Source organism: Streptopelia decaocto, assembly GCF_964273445.1.
Source record: "Streptopelia decaocto genome assembly, chromosome: 5".
Lineage (NCBI taxonomy): Eukaryota > Metazoa > Chordata > Aves > Columbiformes > Columbidae > Streptopelia > Streptopelia decaocto.
Window position 1 is genome coordinate 41631220 of NC_138659.1, and position 19056 is coordinate 41650275.

Below are 19056 nucleotides of genomic sequence, written 5' to 3' on the forward strand. Positions count from 1 at the left end.
CCATGGGAGCACTCTCCATGTCTCTGAGCTAATGACACTCACAGGCCTATTTCCCGCACACTTTTAAGAACCAAATTTTTATTTGCATCCATCAACGGGCTCACTAATTGTTAGGGCACACTAGAGGATATAACCTCATCCAGGTGTTCCTGCTCTGGCAGGGGGATTAGACTAGATGATCTTTCGAGGTCCCTTCCGATCTCTAACATTCTGTGATTCTGTGTGCCGTGGCCAGCTGGCCTCACGGCTTCGGGAGCCCGGTGTGATGCAGTGCCAAGGCCGCCCTGCAGCCCGCCACGCCGGCGGGGACGGGCAGGCGCCATCTCGTTGGCGGAGCCCAGTGCCGGCCCCGGGCCGGCGGCAGGCGGCGGCCCGCTTGCGAAGGGGCCCCTTGCCCGGCAGCCGTTCCCGGCCGCCCCTCTCAATCCGCGACCACGCGAACAGCCGTTGGGCCGGTGACACGCGCGCGCACGGACCCCACGCGCCACGGGCGGGGCGGGACCCAACCGTCGGGCGCGCGTGACGTCAGGGTGATCCGAGGGGCGCGGAGGGGCGTGGGCAGGCGGCACGCGCCCTGCCCAGGGCATGCGCGGCGGGGGCTGCGCGCGCCGGCCCTCCCACCGCGGGCCGGGCCGGGGCGGGGCGGGCGGTACCTGAGGGCGCAGAGCGGCCCGAGCCAGGGATAGCGCCGGCTGCGCCCCGGCAGCGGTGAGTGCCATCTCCTCGCTCCCCTCCCTTTCCCCCTCGCTTCCCTCCCCTTCCCCTCGCGGTGACCCGCGCTGCTGGGGGTCCCCTTGCCGGCAGCGGGGAGGAAGCGGCTGTTGCCTCCGCCCTGCGCGGTCCTGCCGGCGGGATGGGGTCGCCGCCTCGGCCGGGGGATGATGCTGCGGCGTCAGCTGCCGCGCAGGCCACGGGAGGCTGGGGAGGGCCGGGCGGGCGGGGCGGCCTCCTGCGTGTCCCTGCCGGGCGCAGCCTTCACCTCTGCGGCGGCCTGAATGTCAGCGGGGCCGAGCCACAGGTGCGGCCTCCCCGGCTGCCCGGGCGCTGACGGAGGTGCCGGCCGGGCCCGCGGGGTCCGGGGCTGGCGCTGGGCTGAGTCAGCCGCGCTGCTCCGGGGGTGACCGGCAAACTGGCACGGCAGGCCTGCGCCTCTGCCCGGCCCCGCTTTGCGGTGGTTTATGCGTCTTTTAATTCTCAGTTTGTTGAGATGCATCTGTGGGTATATTGGGAAACAGCTGCTGTGGACCCTGGTCACAGAGATCTCATTGTAGCTCCAAAGAAGAAGCAGCAAAAATACCCAGTATGTGGTTGTTCAAAGACAACAGTTCAAATAGTAATGGTGGAATATCTACTTTAGCCTATAATCTGTTCAGGTTTCATGTATAACAACAATGGAATGTTATGTTCATTATGATGGTTTTGCTTTAATGACACTAAGACTTTGCTTTCATCATCCAGAGCCCGCTGTTAACATCGTTTTCTATCAAATGTACTTTGACACACAATGAAATGTGGGCAACTTCAGCCTTTAACTTTGAGTTGGAGGAAGCTGAGCTGTTTGTCTTCAGTTAAAGAAAGCAAAACTGAATGGGAACTTTATGCTGTAGTGGAGCGTTAGTGGCCAGGCAACAAATTAAGGTAAGGATTGTAGATCTTTATGTTTGTAGTAGGTTTGTTCCTGGTGTTTGTGGGCTTTGAGTGTTGTTTTGATGCAGAATACATTTTTTTGTTATGAAGGTGTTAAAAGCGAAATGAAGTTGGGTCTGATATCTTGTTTTGTTATGATTTTATGACTGAGAACCACTTCAAGTATTCTCTGAAACTTTAGAGATATCTCTTCTGGACTAGTCAAAAATATAAAACTCTTCATTGTATTAGTGTGAGGCAGTAAATATTTACATATTTTGGTGAGACTGAGTGAAATTTGGCAGATATTTTTCTCAGGTATATAATGATCACATAACTCTAAATTCTGTGGGCCTATTTTGAATTTAATGCCTCCAAGCTGAAAAGGGGAATGCGTAACAAATGGACCATTAGTAATAACCAGCTACCTAAATGTTAACCAAGGATTTACATAAATATACAACTTTCAGTAGAAAAAAAATGGTTATAAAGTCGAAGTTTAATCTTCGCTCACCGTTAGGACTTACCATTGTAGCAGTCTCAATGTTTGGGCTGCAAAAGCTGCTGACTATTGTCCTTTAATTGTAAAGATATTAAAACAGTAGAAATGTTTGGTGTTTAGAAGATTTCTATATTCAATATTTTTGACCACTATAGCACTATGTGTTTTTGAACTGAAGGAATAACATATATGAATATAGGAAAAGTTGAATTGTAATGATCTCATTTAATGTGTTATTATACTAATGAGTAATCCTGTTTAGTGGAACTGTTCATTTAAAAGCTCACTGGAGTAAAACCTATTACTTTTGGACCTGATCATCCTTTAAGAGGGATTGGTTATTTGGAATAAACCAGTTACGAAGAAGTGTTGGCACTGGCTCTCTAGAGAAAAAGCCATCATGCATGCATCTTCAGATGAACATTGCTTGCCTAAAATTGTTAGAAAGTGAAGATCTCTTTAAAATGGAAGAGAGATGAAAGGATAAAAGATTCTGCAAAGACAACAGTTGCAGCAGTGGTTCTGGTGATCTCTTTTAGCCACTATTTGGAAGTGTAAGCAGCAGCACCATCTTCTTAATTAGATGCTTTCAGGCAGGGTTAAATTCTGTGCCAACAGGGATACTAAGAAGATGAAGATACTAATGGAGCTTTTGATAATTAGGTTTAAAATCCTGTATTGTGTTTCAGTTGAAGTAACAAAAAAGGCTTATGTGAATCTCTAGATACCTGAACACATGTATGTTACAATAAAATCCCAACAGCATTAAAATAATTATTCCAAAGTTGAAGTTTAGCTAGTCAGTGTACGTCTTTGTGTTTCTTCGTACCTCTGGGACACATACCCCAGCTCATGCTTAAACTTCTATCTAATAGGTGCAATTTGGAAGACATTATGAGAATATTGTTTCCTCCTAGATCAAAAGTAGCTTGATTTGCAGAGACCCAGACTTTGCTTACGAGCTATTCCCTATTCTAAAGGGAGGATTCAGCTGGAGCAGTTCTGCTGATAATATCCTATAGTAACTGAAGCAAGAAAGTCTTCTCAGGGTGGGGGATGCTTATCCCTGGTCACATGGGGAACTGGTGTCACAAGTTCTCAGTAAAATGCCTTTTTCGCTACAGATTGTTAGGATTTTCATGAGCACTTACTCTGTCATGAGCTGAGGTAGTCTTCTGCAGAGTGCATTTTAATGGCTTTGATTGAAGTAGAAGTATGGTTGATGTGGGCAAGATTCTTGCTGCAAGGAGGCTTGGCTTCTTAGCCAGAGGAAAATGGCTGATAAGATTTTATTTTATGTGCTGGTAAAACAAGTTATAGGTCCAGAATAACCCTTAAATTGCAAACAATTTGTGGATTTATTCCCTGAAGCTTTCAGCCTCATTAGCCCAGATGGCTTGTGACACACGCAGCACAAGTGAAGTGTCAAGGGAGAACTGAATATCTAGGGTTCTCTTGACTCATCAATATGTTGTGTACTTTGAGCCGGAGATTCAAGAATCTCTTCTAGACAGATACAGAGATTCTCACTGCAATGTGATGTGTATGATACTCATGTTCATTTTGTGCATCATATTAAAGATAGGTTTTACTTAAATGCATTTCTTCCTGATCCTATATGATGAAATTATCACAGAGATTAACATCATCTCGGTATGGGAAGCTTGCATAGGTGTAAATTTGGCAAGGCCAAAGCTACTGCTGTTAGTAGCAGGAGACTTGCAGAAAGGAGCAGAACCTCTCATTCTGCATAGCCTTGTCTATCAGTCAACAGAGTCAAAAGAAACATTAATCCCTCTCTGTAAATCTTTCAGTCAAGGAAGCTCTCTGCGATGGTAGTTTATAAAAATAACACTTTATCATAACTAAATTTGAGATCTTTAGTAAACAAAGCAAATTGTATGTATCAACTTACTTTAAATTCAAGTAAAATATAAACATAGGTGTAACCATGTAACTCCGTAAGTTTCTGTGGGAGAAACTGATCCTGTGGACAAACTGTCACTAGGTAGCTGAAGTTACATGTCAGTTTCTTTGAGAATTTTTTTTTTTTTTTTTTGGTCGGTTGCAAATGAATGATGACATAACAAGTATCTGTGTCTTCTACATTGTAGAAAACTGACCTTGGTGGGTAAGTTCAGATGTAACTGTTTGTGTTCATGTATCAGAAAATCAGTAAGAAAATAGAAAACATGCTTTAAAATGCTTACAGAAGGCTGCCAGTCTGTGATTAAAACATGTTGATGTTTGTTATACTGTGATATACTTGCAAAGTTGTTTGATACTGGAATATTTTCAGAGAGTTTGGTTTTGAGATTGGCAACTGATTTATAGCAATCGAATCACAGACAAAAGCTGTAGGTGTCCAGCACTAATGTAATGAAATTCTATAGTAAGAAATTGACATGTTGATGATGTGGTTCAAAAATAAGCAACTTGGAATTGAAAGCTCTTGTGTGCCAGTTTATGGCTGCAGTATTTTTGGTTAAGGGTGGATGTTGAAGAGAAGTTAAACTTCAGAGAATATAAGTAATTCACTATATTCTTGAAAGCACACAGATATGAAACAAGCTGATTGATATAACTGGTGTGTTTGGTAGCAAGGAGAGCAGATCATCAGTGGCCAGTTCTTGCAATGTAGGTAGTTTACAAATAGTTTTTCTCAGGAATCTGTGCAAGGCAATGGGGTAACATTTAAAAGAATTATTAGTAGGGCTCTGGAACTCCTTAATCAAGGCAGTCATGGATGGAGAAAGTTTGGGGACTCAAGGACAGGTTGGACAAGATAACGGAAGAGAGATCTGTGCAGGGTTCCTAAACAAACTGCATCAAATTCGAGAAATCCTATGACTTGAAAATAGTTCAATGTTGAGGAAGTCACAATCTGTGCTGGCCGTGTTCATCTTGCTGCATTTTTTTTTTTTTTTTAAGGCTACAAGAGGAGACAATGTGACTTTTTATTCACTGACTTTAAAATAAGATTGACTGCTGGAACTGTGTGTCTGAGCTGGAGAATTGAATCAAGACATTGAATCGCAATGATTCAAACCCAGAGAAATATCATGATTTATATAATATTTCAAGCTTATCCAGACTTCACCCTTTCTCAAGAGAGGTTTTAAAGATATATATATATATATATCTAGATATATATATATCTCTTTTTTTTTTTTTTTTGGTCAGTCCTCTCCTAGTCTTTTTTTTTTTTTTTTTTTTTTTTTTAATTCCAGCAGTGGCTGAATTAGCAATATGATTTTTTTTTCTTTTAAATATGTAGCACTGATTTGACATGTTCTTGTCTCAAGGTCGTGATCATATTGAAAAAACTAAACTATACTGAAATACCATTGGCAATATGTAGAAAAGAAATTCCTAGAACGATTTTCTTATCTTCCTTCTGCTTATTCTTGTCTAGTCTTGCTCAGTTATCATCTGTGCACCTCCTCAGGCTTTACTGAAGATATCTCAGTAATAGTGAGTCTATGAATAACAGGCAGTCTCCTTGAATTATCTCTGCTTGTCATTCAGTTTAACCTATAACTAGAATTTTTACTTCGGCAGCAGTAGAAAGAATGAGCATGTGTGGCTGAAGGGGAAAAAAATAAGATCTTATTTGTGGTAAGGACAGCCTCGCTGCAGATTTAAACTAATGAGAATGCTTAATCTTAAGATACCTACATAAACTGTTCAGCAGTGGTTCATATGGGTAGTATTGTTTCTGTCATTAGTTATTATATAATCAATACAAAATGCATTGAACAATAAGTGTTTGTACCACTGTAAGAGGGTTTTAGCTCGATACAGCTCAGTGTTCTCAAACGAGGAAGATGGACTGGATGAGTAAACAAAGTAGTGGAGTAGGATAGACAAGGTGACAGTCTAAAAATGGATATTTCCATTTGTAATCATTTGTTTTCAAAGTCTCATGTGGATTCCAGCCTGTTCTTATCAGCAAGAAAATCCTGTTCCAGGTAGAGTGCATTGCTAAAGTAGCAGAAAACAGTAACTGGAAGCTGACTCTTCAGTTTGTTGCTGAAGCAATAGTGAAGTCTGTCTTAATAGACTTAGGTATAGGAGTGGTGTGCTAGAATCATTTGGTGACAATAAATCATTCTGAGGGAAAAAGGAGGCTCCTCTAAGTGGAAATATTTGGCAGACAACAGCAGGTCATTCCGGCTTGTTTGCAGAATGACATTGCTTTTATGTCTGAACTCGCAGACAGATTAATCTGTTTTGTAAGAATAAATTCAGAAATATTGAAATTACTAATGTGAAATGCTGTTGCCGAAGAAATAATACTATCAACAAAAGCAGTGGCCTGTTTGTGCTATCAGTTGCTTTGCTGACATAATCACAAAATTTTTGAAAAGAATGTTTGAGGTCCACCATTTCACTTCTAGAAAGCCTGGATTCTAGACTGTGATTGATGTTAGAGATTATTCAGTCAATCTTAACTACAGCATGAAATTTAATTTGCTTTTATGATATAAATAGTGATGTCAGTTATAAAACTTTTTTGAAAGGCAGCTATCTACGTCAAATGGGAAAGGTCAGAGTTTTTTGAATATGTATGTACACGCATATATACATATACACAAGTGTGGATTATGTTCCAGGATGGAAATCTTGCCAAATACAAGAACAAGGGAGTAATCTAGATGTAGATGTGCTTTATAGTCATAGTACTTTTGTGTGTGGGGGGAGAAATAATGTTTGAGGGATATGTTAGCTTAGTTGTTTTCTTCTCTGCAGCCATATGATTTTGTCTTTAGGCTGCAGAGCATTAGATCTGTAAGGCAGACAGCCTATGTCACTTCCTAGTTTGTTTTTCCTGGTTTTATTTTTTATCTTTGAAAATCTGATAACAATTTAAATTGAATTATGTCATCAAATAATTGAAGCAAATAAAAACTCATTGTATCTCTTCACCAACAAAGATTTTAAGAATAATAAATCTTTGGCAGCTTAAGAGCTGTTAAGCTACCCTGGTGAAGAAGCTTGGTCTACATGACTTATGCACTAAGGTTAAATCTGTGCAATTGGTTCTGTTCACAGAAAGCTGTTCCTTGTGTAACATAACAAATGAAGTAATCCACATAATTTAATTCCTTCTAGCAGGAGTGTTTCTGCATTGGAGCTAGGTATATCTGTCATGGCTATGTAAATTGTTTCTGCTTCTGATTTATTATGGTGTGTCCTGCCTGCCTCTTACAGTGCTCTGGAAGCAGTTCTTGGGGTTCAACCATTTTATGTAGTGTTTTTGTCAGCTGCACCTTGTGTTGCTGGATTTCCAGTGAAAGCCTTTCTGTGTTCTGGATCTTGTGTTTTGTAGAGTTGGTTGTACATGCAGTGCACAGTGTATATATGTGCAGATATGGATTTGACATCGTGAGGTCAGATTTAACAAGGTACGACTGCTACATTTGGATGAGTGATTGGAACAGTGCATGAAAGCAAACTTAAGGAAAACCCAATGCCTGTCAGTGTCTAAGCCACCTTTAGTTCTTACTAAAGGCATTTTCCAGAAATTGGAAAAAATCAGAATAGACCTATGTTTATCTTTGCTGTGGCAAGAAGGCAATTCCCTTTTGAAGAAGAGAATCAATGACTTCTTCCAAGAGGATGCAGCAGATGACTGGCATCTTCAGAGAGGAGTTGTACCTCTGCAATGCGTTATTCCAATGGCTGGCTGACCTCTGTCCCTGAGAATGGTTAGGCTGTCAGCTCTAATGCAGAAAAGACTAAGTGTCACTGTATTTCACATCTTACTTGTGAATGAACTGTAATAATCTGTATTAACATTTAAGAGGAATGTGAAAGTGCACTGTTTCAAGTCTATGTCTTCGTTTTTGCAGGTCCTGATATTATTTCCTATTGGGAGTAATATATCCCTGCCCCCAAATATCTTCTTCCATCTTCTTTTCTTTGTCCTGAAGCTGTTCCCTTTCTGCAGCTGGCTAAGCATCTGAACCCTGACTGCCTTCTTATAAGTCATGTAAGAATGACAAAAATCAGGGCAAATTTACCTATTTGAGAAATGACTTTTTTTAACAAAATCTTAGGGATTTTATGATGACTCAAATCCTGGTTTGTTTCACCCTTTTGGTAAGGTTTGATATAAAAATTCAGGGTTTAAAATATATAGTCTTTATTTTACTAATATCCAAAGCACAAGTGGACAGACTGTTAGAAAGAACACATTTCTGGGCAGATAGCACTTAGCCCCCCCCCCCCCCCTTTTTTTTTTTCCTTGAGGTGACCCATACTCAGTGTAAACGTGGCCCTAAGGGATGTGAATGGAGTTTTTGATTCTTGAATTATTCTGGTAGCTTTCTTCTGCAAAATAGAGATGCGTTTTTCTATTTCTTTTTCTCCAGTAAGTGCTTGTGTTCTCTAGTCTTACAAAGCATTAAGAAAACATATTATGATGAATAAGAACAATGTTTTTAAAGGTTGCAAAGAATGTCACATCTTTTTGCTGTATCAACTAAAGATACTGTTCAATGTTAAATACAGAAGCCCAGATCTCTTAGTGATGTCTTTCTTGTTCTCTCTTTTATCTCTATTCATTATCATGTTCTGCTTATATTCCTTGACCTAGTGCATTCTGACTGATGGTACATAAAATTCATCACAACAGCAGCTTGGATAACTGGTTTACTTGGTGGTTGATCAAACTTTGCAAATGGGTAGAACATCAGCATACCTAAGTGTGAAAGAGGCAGAATAGGAAAAAAAAAAAAGTTATGTCTAAACTCTCTATGGGAACAGAATCTCACAACTTAGAAGAACAGAATTATTTTGGAGAAACAGAACAATAATCACTGAGTGTCTTGGAATTTCTTTATGACTACAGTACCTTCAAAAGGCAGATTGCCAAGGATGCCAGTATTAATCACTGTGCATTTTGGAATAAGAAGTGGAGGGACACTAAAATTAACGTATGCCTTCATAAAGCATTGAGAATTGATTCAAGAACAGAACTGTTTCAGAGACCCTGGAGATAAAAGTAAGGAAGGCTTGGAGGATTTTACTGTAGAGCTGATAAATCTTACTGGATCTTGGAGTTAAGAGAAAGTGTGGTTTTGTTGTTGTGGTGTGTTTGTTTTTTTTTTTTTTTGGACTGAACTGTAGCCCATCTGTGCAGGCTAAATAACAGAAAAGAATATGTGACAGTTGTAAATACTCAGAAACTCAATCTCAGAGCCATCAGGATTTCTAGTTGTATTCTGATCCAATTTAATTCATACAACATGCACAGTTTTATCAGGATTCATCATCTTTAATACTTCAGGGCTTGCTCTGCTCAGAGGAGGTGTTTGCTGTTAAGCTTCCATGCCCCTCTTAAAGCTTCAAATTGACTTTCAGGCATGCTACCCATTTTGCAGTATTCCTACTACTTGCTGAAGAAGCCTTTTTCTGCATCTGTTTCAGTGGCCTCCCTGATTTATTTTTCCCTTATGTCATTCAATACCTCCATATGCTCATGGAAATAAGATATTTTCATTTAACTGTCCTAATGCATTTTTAATTACATTTTTAAGAAAAAGAGTTCTTTTAAGTTTCACCATGGATCAGTGGAGAAAAGATCTTCATTCTGTGTGTCCTGAAGAGAAAAAGAAATACTACAGATAGAAGTTGTGGTGCTAAGACCCAGAGTTGTACAGAGGTTGTTTTTATGAGCCACACACAGTTGACAGAGTTGAAATACATGTGCAATTAGATTCACAAAGGCCATCTGATATGTCTTGATTCAGCAGATGATAATTAAAGTAAACTACAGTCTTTTTCCAAATTGACTAGTTGGTATCTTTTTTTTTGTGTGGAGGACATCTTAATTATCATGAAAACCAGTGGGAAGTTAGGTGCAACTACCTTGAATCATGTCCATAGCACCCTGAAGAACTGGTCTTAAGTCTCAGATTTCATCAGGCCTCTCCTGCTATATGAGTGGCGCAGAAAACAGGATGTAATTGTTACTTAGGGCAGTAGATTGCATCTGCCTGAAGCTGTCTGCTGGCTGCCATTTACTCTTCAGTTCCCAAGGGCAGGTGTCACTCATTCCCTGCACTGCTTGGGCAGCAGTTATAACAGTCCTTTGCCCAAATGTAATCCTGTGGCCAAGTAAGCTTTTCACTAGAGGAGATAATGTTCTTACCTTCCTGTCCGTGCTGCTAGTGTACTAGAAATGTACTTTTGTTTTCTAGGAAAAAGAATGAAGGTCTCTGGAAATTCTAGTACCATGAAGTTGGCAAGATAAATATATATGAATGTTGGTTAACTGCTGCTTCAGATCACCAGTCACTGAGCCAAACAAGTAGATTAGATAGTATCTTAATTCTTAGACCCTCTGTGCAAGGCAAATAATAGGAGTATAATGTCTGGCTTGGTGAATGTGATCATTAAACTTCATTGCCTTCAGTAACATCCAGCACATGATGGCAGAAATAAGAATAATTCATTTATTCACTGAGCTTCATAGCAGTTGTTCTGTCAGTCTGTCCACACCAAATACCAAAAAAATTGGCTGATTCATAATTAGTGTTTGCTGGTATATGGGCACTAATGGACGTAGTGTTTCTGGGTAGGTAAGGAAGCTTGTGTACTGCTGTAGCTGCCAGCTTCTTGCAGGCCTACAGGAAAGTACAATTTTTGCAATCCAAAAGCAGCAAGGATGTGGTGACCCTCTTGGTTTTCCAGCACAATCCTCTTACACAAATATGTTTGTCTTTACCTCAGTAAAAAAATTCTACACACTGGTAAGTTACTTTAGGAAAAGCGTTTTAAGTTAGATACTTAGTATTTCTGTTTAAGTGGTCTTAAAATTTAGAAGAATAATGAAACATACATCTGAAGCTATTGGCATAGCAATAGTTGTGCAGAATTGCTCGTCTGTCACCAGATATGTTTCATGTGGCAGCTGTTTATTCCACACTGCTGTGGCAATAGAAGGAGAATTTGGTCCCACTCATAGTAATCTGTTTGGAACTTGAAAATACTGTTAGCTCTCTGATGTCATGGGTCATAGGGATTGCAACATCCTAAAGTGCCCAAACATTGAGATGTATGAACTTTGAGCTGTCTGCTGCTGTAATAATTATTCCACAGCACATAGGGTGGGGTCTCGGATGCCAAACAAAACTGTGCTGAGGAGGTAATGTATAGGAAAATACCTTCCTGGTGTTGTTGAAACAGACGGTGAATGAAGTAAAAGTGAATGTTGTGTTTGCTAGTTGAAACTAACATTGGGGAATCTTGTTGAAGTGTAAATAATCCCACGTAGAAAGCACAAAGGAGGGTGAGAATGAATATCCTTTTGTTTATCACCAGGATCTTGAGTATCCTTGAAGGGAAGGATGTAGCAGCTTTTCAGTTCAGATTATACTTCAGAGCAGGTCTGTAAGTTTTAACTCCTTTTCCCTGGATCATTGTATAAGACTAGGCTCTTTTTAATTAGCTTAATTCCCGATTAAGCTTGTGTGCACTAGATAATATATTTCCCAAGGCAAAGCATATAAGACTTGTTTGACTAAATGTCTGTTTTCAAAGTCCATAGGCTGCTGAAGTCTAAAACTACTTCAAATTTCTTCATAATACAGCAGAATAGGACTTAAATTGTATTGAACTTGAGTTCTGTGGAATGCAGAAATTGTACTATAATTTGCAAGTACTGTGTTTCTTCATAAGGGAATTTCATTGTTAGTCTAATTTCTTGTAGTAAATACATGTCAAGATGAGGATGTTTAAGAGAATGTAATGAGAAAATTTCCCATTTTCTGGGAAAAGTAACATCTGCCATACATGTTACTGTTAAGTTTTGAGGTGTTTTTAAAATATTTTTCAATGAAACAAATGCAACCTAGATTTAAAAACGTGATGCAGTAGTTAGTCATGTAGCTAATAAAACATGGACAAGTATTGCTTATCTTTTAATTTAATTATCTGAAGTGTTTTAAGCAATCAGTACAGTTTTCTTGGGGATAATGTTTTGTCTTTCCCTAATTAAGGATAAATGAGCAAGCACCCTTGCTAGAGAACTGAAAGGTCTTCTTTTCCAGTTTAATTTGCAGCACTTCATGGAAGATTAAAGTAATCTAATTAAATGGCCTCATTTAAATTTTGCAGTCACCTAAGAGATGGTAGACAGATGTGAAAAGGGAATTGTCTATAAAGCGTGAAAGTTAAATTAGCAGCTTAATCTAACTTTTTTAATTTAACTTTTTGAATTTGGAAGATTTCTTTACAAGACTTGAGCTTTTTTGCTAGAGTTGGGATATCTTTTGATGTGTCTGTAGTATGATACTTAAGCCTGGCAGCGTTCAAGAAGAGACTGGACGATACCCTTGGACACATGGTGTGAACTGTGGGGTTGTCATATGCAGGGACAGGAGTTGGATTCAATAATCCTTGTGGGTCCCTTCCAACCGAGAACATTCTATGATACTTGCTGTGAATGAATTCATCATTATGTTAAAGGCCATTTGTTATGCATGAAGTTATTTTTTTTAAAAAGGTGTCCTTTATTGCTTTTGCTATACATATTTGACATAATGTATATATCTTTGACATTTATGTTAAAGTATAATGATTTTTTTCATTTGCAAAGTGTGCAGGTACACTGTAGGCAAGTTTTTTTATATGGGTACAGACACCTGAATGAGGTGTTGTGAATGCTTTTCTTAGTAGATCATGTTGGTCATGGTGTTTTTGAGACAAGTCTAACATGAAACACCTAAATCCACATACAGGTGTGTATTATACATAATAAGTTAAATGTTTTGCTGTTGCTGGGGTGGGGGAGAAATCCTGGTGTGCTGCTTTGTATGCCTGGGTGAGGGGTTATGTCCAAGAATTCGCTCAGTATTTTAAAACTCTGGATTTGTGTGTTTCTAAATGGAAATGCCCTCTACCAATTGTAGGATGTGGACTCTGATATTTTCACTATGTTAAGAGCCATGTCTCTGAGCATGTTTCTCTTTGTATCTTTTTAATGTAGGTCTACTTCCAGAAGTACAGCCGTGGGGCATCCTATTGATTTACAAAATCCTAAGGGTTGTTCAGTTAGCATGAATTTAATGGCACTTTGATTTTATCTTTAAGTGTTTCTTAGTGAGGTCTTGCAGCTTGCGGAGTGACTCACTTTAAGGTAGTGCTTGCTGTGGTTACACAAGGTATTTTCTGTACCTTGAATAAGTATAATGGTACTTATTGTGTGTTAATTCTCATAATGATTACCACAGTGCCAGCTGTGTGTAGGTTTGTGAAATGAGAAACACAGATTATAGTTTCAGGGAATAACATATGAAAGACTGAAATACTGTCTCTTTACACCACCGTAAGACCAGCGGGTGGAACTGACTAAAACATAAGATCCAGGCTAGCAAAAGCAAAATATTCTTTTACAACTGTCTTGAAAAATCAGAAACTGGGTCTTGCAAATACAGAATTTAACACCAGAATTGAACTTGTCTTACAATGCAACATTGAAACTTGAAGACTTCTCAAGGCCTTATTGTCTGAATTGCAAGTCTGTAATAATAGTATTTAGACAAGTTGTTCATATTGTATAGCCAGGCAAAGCAACAGACTAAGCGCTGTACAGAAGGGTGATACAGACATAGTTGTCCGAATAGTAGAGTGGGTATGTAGGTGAGTGTGGAAGGAACAAAAAGCAGTATATCAAAGGAAGGAGACTGGAATTCTCAAGGCAAAAATTTTTGAGGCAAAGATATGTCTGTAAAGCAGATGTGGCTTAGTAAAATAAGTATGATATAAAATAGACCAACATGACCTAAGTCAAGATACAACAAATCTTCACTAAAGACTGTAGTGGACTCCCTGTATTCCACATTAGGTGGATGGGAGTGAAATTCAAGATACAAGGGGATGCATGAATGCTATAATTATATTTTTATTTCATACTTTTGTAACTCTGGTTATGTGTTCATGTGTCACTGCACAAAAGTAAAACTTTTGAATTTACTTACTAACACTGACTTTATGTAACTGTTTCCCTGTACCTCAAGTCTCCTACATGAACAAGAAATGGAGGCAAAAATCACCAGGAATGCTTATCTTGAATTGGGGATATCAGTAAGATCTAGGAAAAAAAAAGCTGTGGTGAAGGTGGATGATAAGTGATTATTTTGTATCTCATAACGTAGACATTGGGGAAACTGAAAAAGAATTAACTTTTAGTCAGATTTTACATTATAGTTTTTCCAGTTTTACATTGCTCTGTTTTATTTGTGGGATTTTAAAAATATGAAGTCTTAAATATGTAATAACTGTAACATGGTGAAAAATTCAGTTTGCTCAAAAAAGGTTAATAGGAAAAAAAACCCCCTCTTTTTAAGCTTTTTTTATAGATTTCAAAAAGAAGAAAATAAAAAGCAGTTTATCTAGAGAATGAAAATTGCAAGAGGTAGATGTGACCTGAATAACACATTACTGCCAAATAACTGCTGGTGACAGGTATTTCTCTAGAGTTTACATCATTTGTATGGGTTACCTGTTATATCACCATGGTATAATTAGGCACAGAAATGTAGTAAACATGCAGGTGAATGTATAGAAAATTATGTTGTTTCATGTGTGGTTGATTCAGGTCTAATACTTTTTTTTTTTAATTTACTTTAGATTCAAGCACTGTTTAAGGACCAATGTACCCAATAGCTCATGGAAGAAAAAAATCAAATCAGGACATCCTTGACTTCCAGGCTACCGAAATATGGAACAAAAACTTTAGGAAGTGTTTTGCAACCTATGCCAAATGGGACGGCTGTCAGCTTAGCAGGGAATAATGGTGGCAAAAATTTTGGCAAGCACAATGGCACTGTTAGCATGTCTTCCTTTTCCTTCAACTGGAAAAAATCAAATAAATATCAACTTCATGATCAAAATGGGAGAGAGACCAACTCTAAACATAACTGTAACGAAAAATTAAATGATTCTGAGAAGTATTCGCAATCTCGAGGAGCATTGGGTAGCGATGTGCTCAGGGTGGGTTTGAACAGTACTGCTTCGGTTGCATCAAAAGCAGCAAAGCAAACCAATATGTTTGTATCTTCTACAGAGGAATTAAACCCAAAGTCTTTGCCTGGACTCTCTAGTTCAGCAAAATTCGCCAAAGGTACCCTGTCAGGAAGGACCTCGTATTCCGGACTCAGTGCTCCAAAATCACATTTAAACGGATTTTATGGAAATAGGCCAGTGGTGGGTTTGCAGAGACCTAGAGCTAATTCCAGTGCCACAAGGACAAGTTCAGGAGAAAGCCTGGCACAATCGACAGACAATAGCAAGGCTTTTTCCTGTGAAAAAATGGTAAGATCACAAAGTTTTTCACATTCCATTCAGAATTCTTTCGTTCCCACTGCATCTTTAACCAGGTCACATTCCTTTAACAAAGCTGTGGATCTTACAAGGCCTTATCATAATCAAAATGTAGCTGCCCGGACACCTCAGAGGCCGACTTTGTTGTCAAGAAATGCACGTCAGTTGGATGTACCCAATGGAAATGAACCTATGAAGTTTGGATTTACCAGGCCCTACTCTGGTATGTCAGCTCCTTCTTCAAAGAAGCCCCCGCTGTCAAATGGATCTGGGTCAGCACCTTCTTTTGGATACAGATTAAGTCGTCCTTCTCTGTTGAAGCCTGCCAGGCAGCGGTTTGCTGGAAATATCGTTGTGGGTGGCAGCAAAAGTACAACTCCTGACACATGCATCGTGGACAACTCTGAAATTTCAACAAATATTAATAGAGCAATTGAGAAAAACAGTATTATAGAGAGCAATGCTCACAGAACAGAATCTGATGAGGGCCTGCATGAAAGTGTGGGAAAACATGGGTCAAAAGCCATGTGTATGAGTGATGATGGAGATGAAATATCTATATCTTCTTTGTCATCCTCTGAAAAAAATGATTTGAGTGAAGATTTCAGTGATGATTTCATAGATATAGAAGACCCAAACAGAACTATAGAAATACAGCAAAAGGAGAGTTGCCTTCAAGAACTAGAGCATGGGAGTATAACGTCGATTGAACCGTTCACCTCTCTCAAGGAAAGTGGAGGATCATGCTGTAATGCTGATGACTGGCTTGATATAAATGTGTCTGGTAAATACTTTATTATGTTCTGTTTGAAACAGGTACTAAATCAAGATTCCATAACTGTAATTAAGTTGTCTTAAGTTGTCTTTTACAATTGCCCATTGCTTGTGAATTGTTTCAGAATGGAACTTAGCTCTATGCTGGCCTGTTGTTGTGTGTGTGTGTGTTTGTTTCTTTGTTTGTTTTCAGTGCTTTTTCTGCTTGATAGTTACTTTTCCCTAGCATGGCTTTGAAGAGCTCTTTTTCTTGGGGATAAGAGTGAATGATACCTCCTTTGACCACACTTGTGGTATGGTTGTGGGATTCCTTATATCCTTGCTTTGGCATTCATAACTCTGGACTGGTGATCTTTTAACAAAATTTCTCTTCCCCCACCCCTTCTGCCTCCATAGGCAAATAACAGCTGTAACTGCTTCTGAGCAGTGGGAATAAGTGTAGGGTGTCTAATTAAATCAGCCAAATTATAAATAGGACTGTCACTGATTTTGTTTGTTTTTTCCTGATGCATGCTACATTAATTCTTTAAAAATTAGTGGAAGAGACAGAAGATGTCTTTAAAAGCCACATTTTCTCTGAGCTTCTCATAGTATACACGTTTGGAGAGAAGTCACAGTTGAAAGATTGGATCTAAAGGATATACTTTTGCACCCACCTTCTAATATGTTAAGAAGATACAGAATTTTAGAAAGTAGCTTTCATGATGGGTGAATTAGTGCAGTGTAAAAGGCCAGCAGAGATGTAGGTTGGAAGGTTACTTGGTTGTAGCTACCAAGTCACCTTAAGCCTTTTTCCCCCCTAGGATGAGTGAACAATACTGTAGAATGCTTTCAGATATTTCTGTTACATTACCATTTCATGAAAGTTAATGGACCAATAATACACATCTTAATATTTATTTTTGGAATGTTGGAATGATTTTGGAATCTTAACTATTCCTACTTTTTTTAAGCAGTGGATGACAACAGTGAAAGCACAAAGCATACTACCGAGAATGTGATTTCTCCAGAGATGAATTACAGAGCTGGGTCCTCTTTTGAGCTTTCTCCATCTGACAGCTCTGATGGCACGTACATGTGGGATGAAGAAGGGCTGGAACCTATTGGAAGTGTCCATCCATGTGGAAGCTATGAATCTTCAGAAATGAACAGCATAGTATGTATTTATGTGCATAACTTACATAATTACAATGTTTTGAGTTTATTCCTTATTAAGTATATTTTAAAAACAGAATGTATTTGTTTACTTGATAGTTGTTTCCTCTTTCCTCTGTTGTTGATGGCTTTTTGAAACTTCTTGTTTGGGAGCTCCTGTGCCTAGACTGGTGACATTCTGATTAGGCTGTTTACATACATTTTTTTTTGCTTACTCTCAAGTTAGGACAGAACAGGTCTGTCCTTATGCCATCTCATGGTAGTGCTCACAAAGAATAAAATAACTAAATTTTGCAAATGGTAGGTTAAATATCTCCTACCAGTCTCTAAACCTTGGAGTGAAAAAGCAAGAAAATGGCTATCAGCTGTCTGACTTCTTCCATCATCTTGTTTCTGTGCTTTATAGATATCAGACCCTTTTGACATGACTTTTTTCATTTCACAGTTTATTCAAGTATAGAATCTTCAAGGTAGATATCTGACTCTAGCTCACTGTACCAAGATGCTTTGTTTGTCTCAAATGTGATACACAAGATGTGTCACAACCTTTTTCATATTGTTAAACTTCTAACTGATCTGCAAGAAACATCATTCAGTCTGAAGAACAGATGGAGGGTTATTGCAGTGCTATGACCCTCGGTTGAGGTCCGGGAGCCAACCTTGGGATTTTGTGGGTGTGAGGAAAATATTGTCTGTATGTCCTTCATCGCTTTTCACTGTCCATATTCCTTTATCTGAACAGACTTTTTAGTTGAGCAGCTCAGATTTTATTAACGTGATACTAGCAATCAGAACTTCTAACAAAAAGAATTTGGTGTCATCCATGTGTCATGCTTCATGTATTTCAGGTGTGTCTGTCACCACTGCCACTTCAGTAATGCAGATAGCAGGTTTGGACTTAGACGGGTTTGTGGCACCTACTCAGACTGTGATTTGTAGTTTTAGTAGGGTTGTCTTCTGTAGCCCAAGAGTAGAACAGCAGAGATGTAATTACATTTTTATATGAAACTATATACAAATTCTCGGTGTATTTTTAGCTGCTTGTGGTTTGGTTTGCTTTCTGTCTTTAATTATGATGTTGAGATGTAGTGCTTAAGAGTTTAGAAATGGTTATTAACTTTCCATGGTAACTTGTGACCAGCTTAGAAAAGCAGTTTGAGACTTTACCAGTATGAGCTTTGTGGCTTTATGGATATTTGTAGGGGACAAAAAATTTTAATATAGGCCACTGCAAAACCATCCTTTTCCCCAGATACATGCACACACATGCCAGGAAAAAAGGGAAGTTTTAAAACTTTGTCCTTGATACATTTTAAATGTAGGTATTTTTGATACAGTGTAATTTATCAAATGAAAAATACTACGGACCAATATTTTTGGACTATATATTTAGGGTTTTGATATATGTGAGCTCCATGCATTAATTTGTGTATGTGTAGAAATAGATAATCAATGTTCTGATTGACAGATGCTGTTGTAAGCCTTGCGATGCAGAGGTACATTAGAAGCTTTTGATATTTTTGTTCACTATTTTGGTTTATTTCTTCCTTTATTGAAAGTAAATAGTTTTTAGAGAGGACTTAACCTAGAAAGTGCATTCATCCATTTTTTTGATGAAGTGGAGAAAGGAGGAGATTGTAAGTATAACTTACTGATGAATCTAGAAA

General features: G+C 38.9%; 1 protein-coding gene across 4 annotated transcripts in view; it reads left to right on the plus strand.

Annotated features, from left to right (window-relative positions):
* The first annotated feature begins 636 nt into the window (after positions 1 to 636).
* Positions 637 to 19056, plus strand: part of CCSER2 (coiled-coil serine rich protein 2) — a 68975-nt gene continuing 50555 nt past the window's right edge. For 2 of the 4 annotated variants that reach the window (XM_082053734.1, XM_082053737.1), the window contains exons 1-4: positions 637 to 708; positions 1459 to 1638; positions 14768 to 16244; positions 17188 to 17390. In XM_082053734.1, the coding sequence (XP_081909860.1) occupies positions 14807 to 16244; positions 17188 to 17390 (1641 nt within the window). In that variant the 5' untranslated portion in view covers positions 637 to 708; positions 1459 to 1638; positions 14768 to 14806. The remainder of the gene's footprint in view (positions 709 to 1458; positions 1639 to 14767; positions 16245 to 17187; positions 17391 to 19056) is intronic. The other 2 variants (XM_082053736.1, XM_082053735.1) reach the window with 2 other exon arrangements.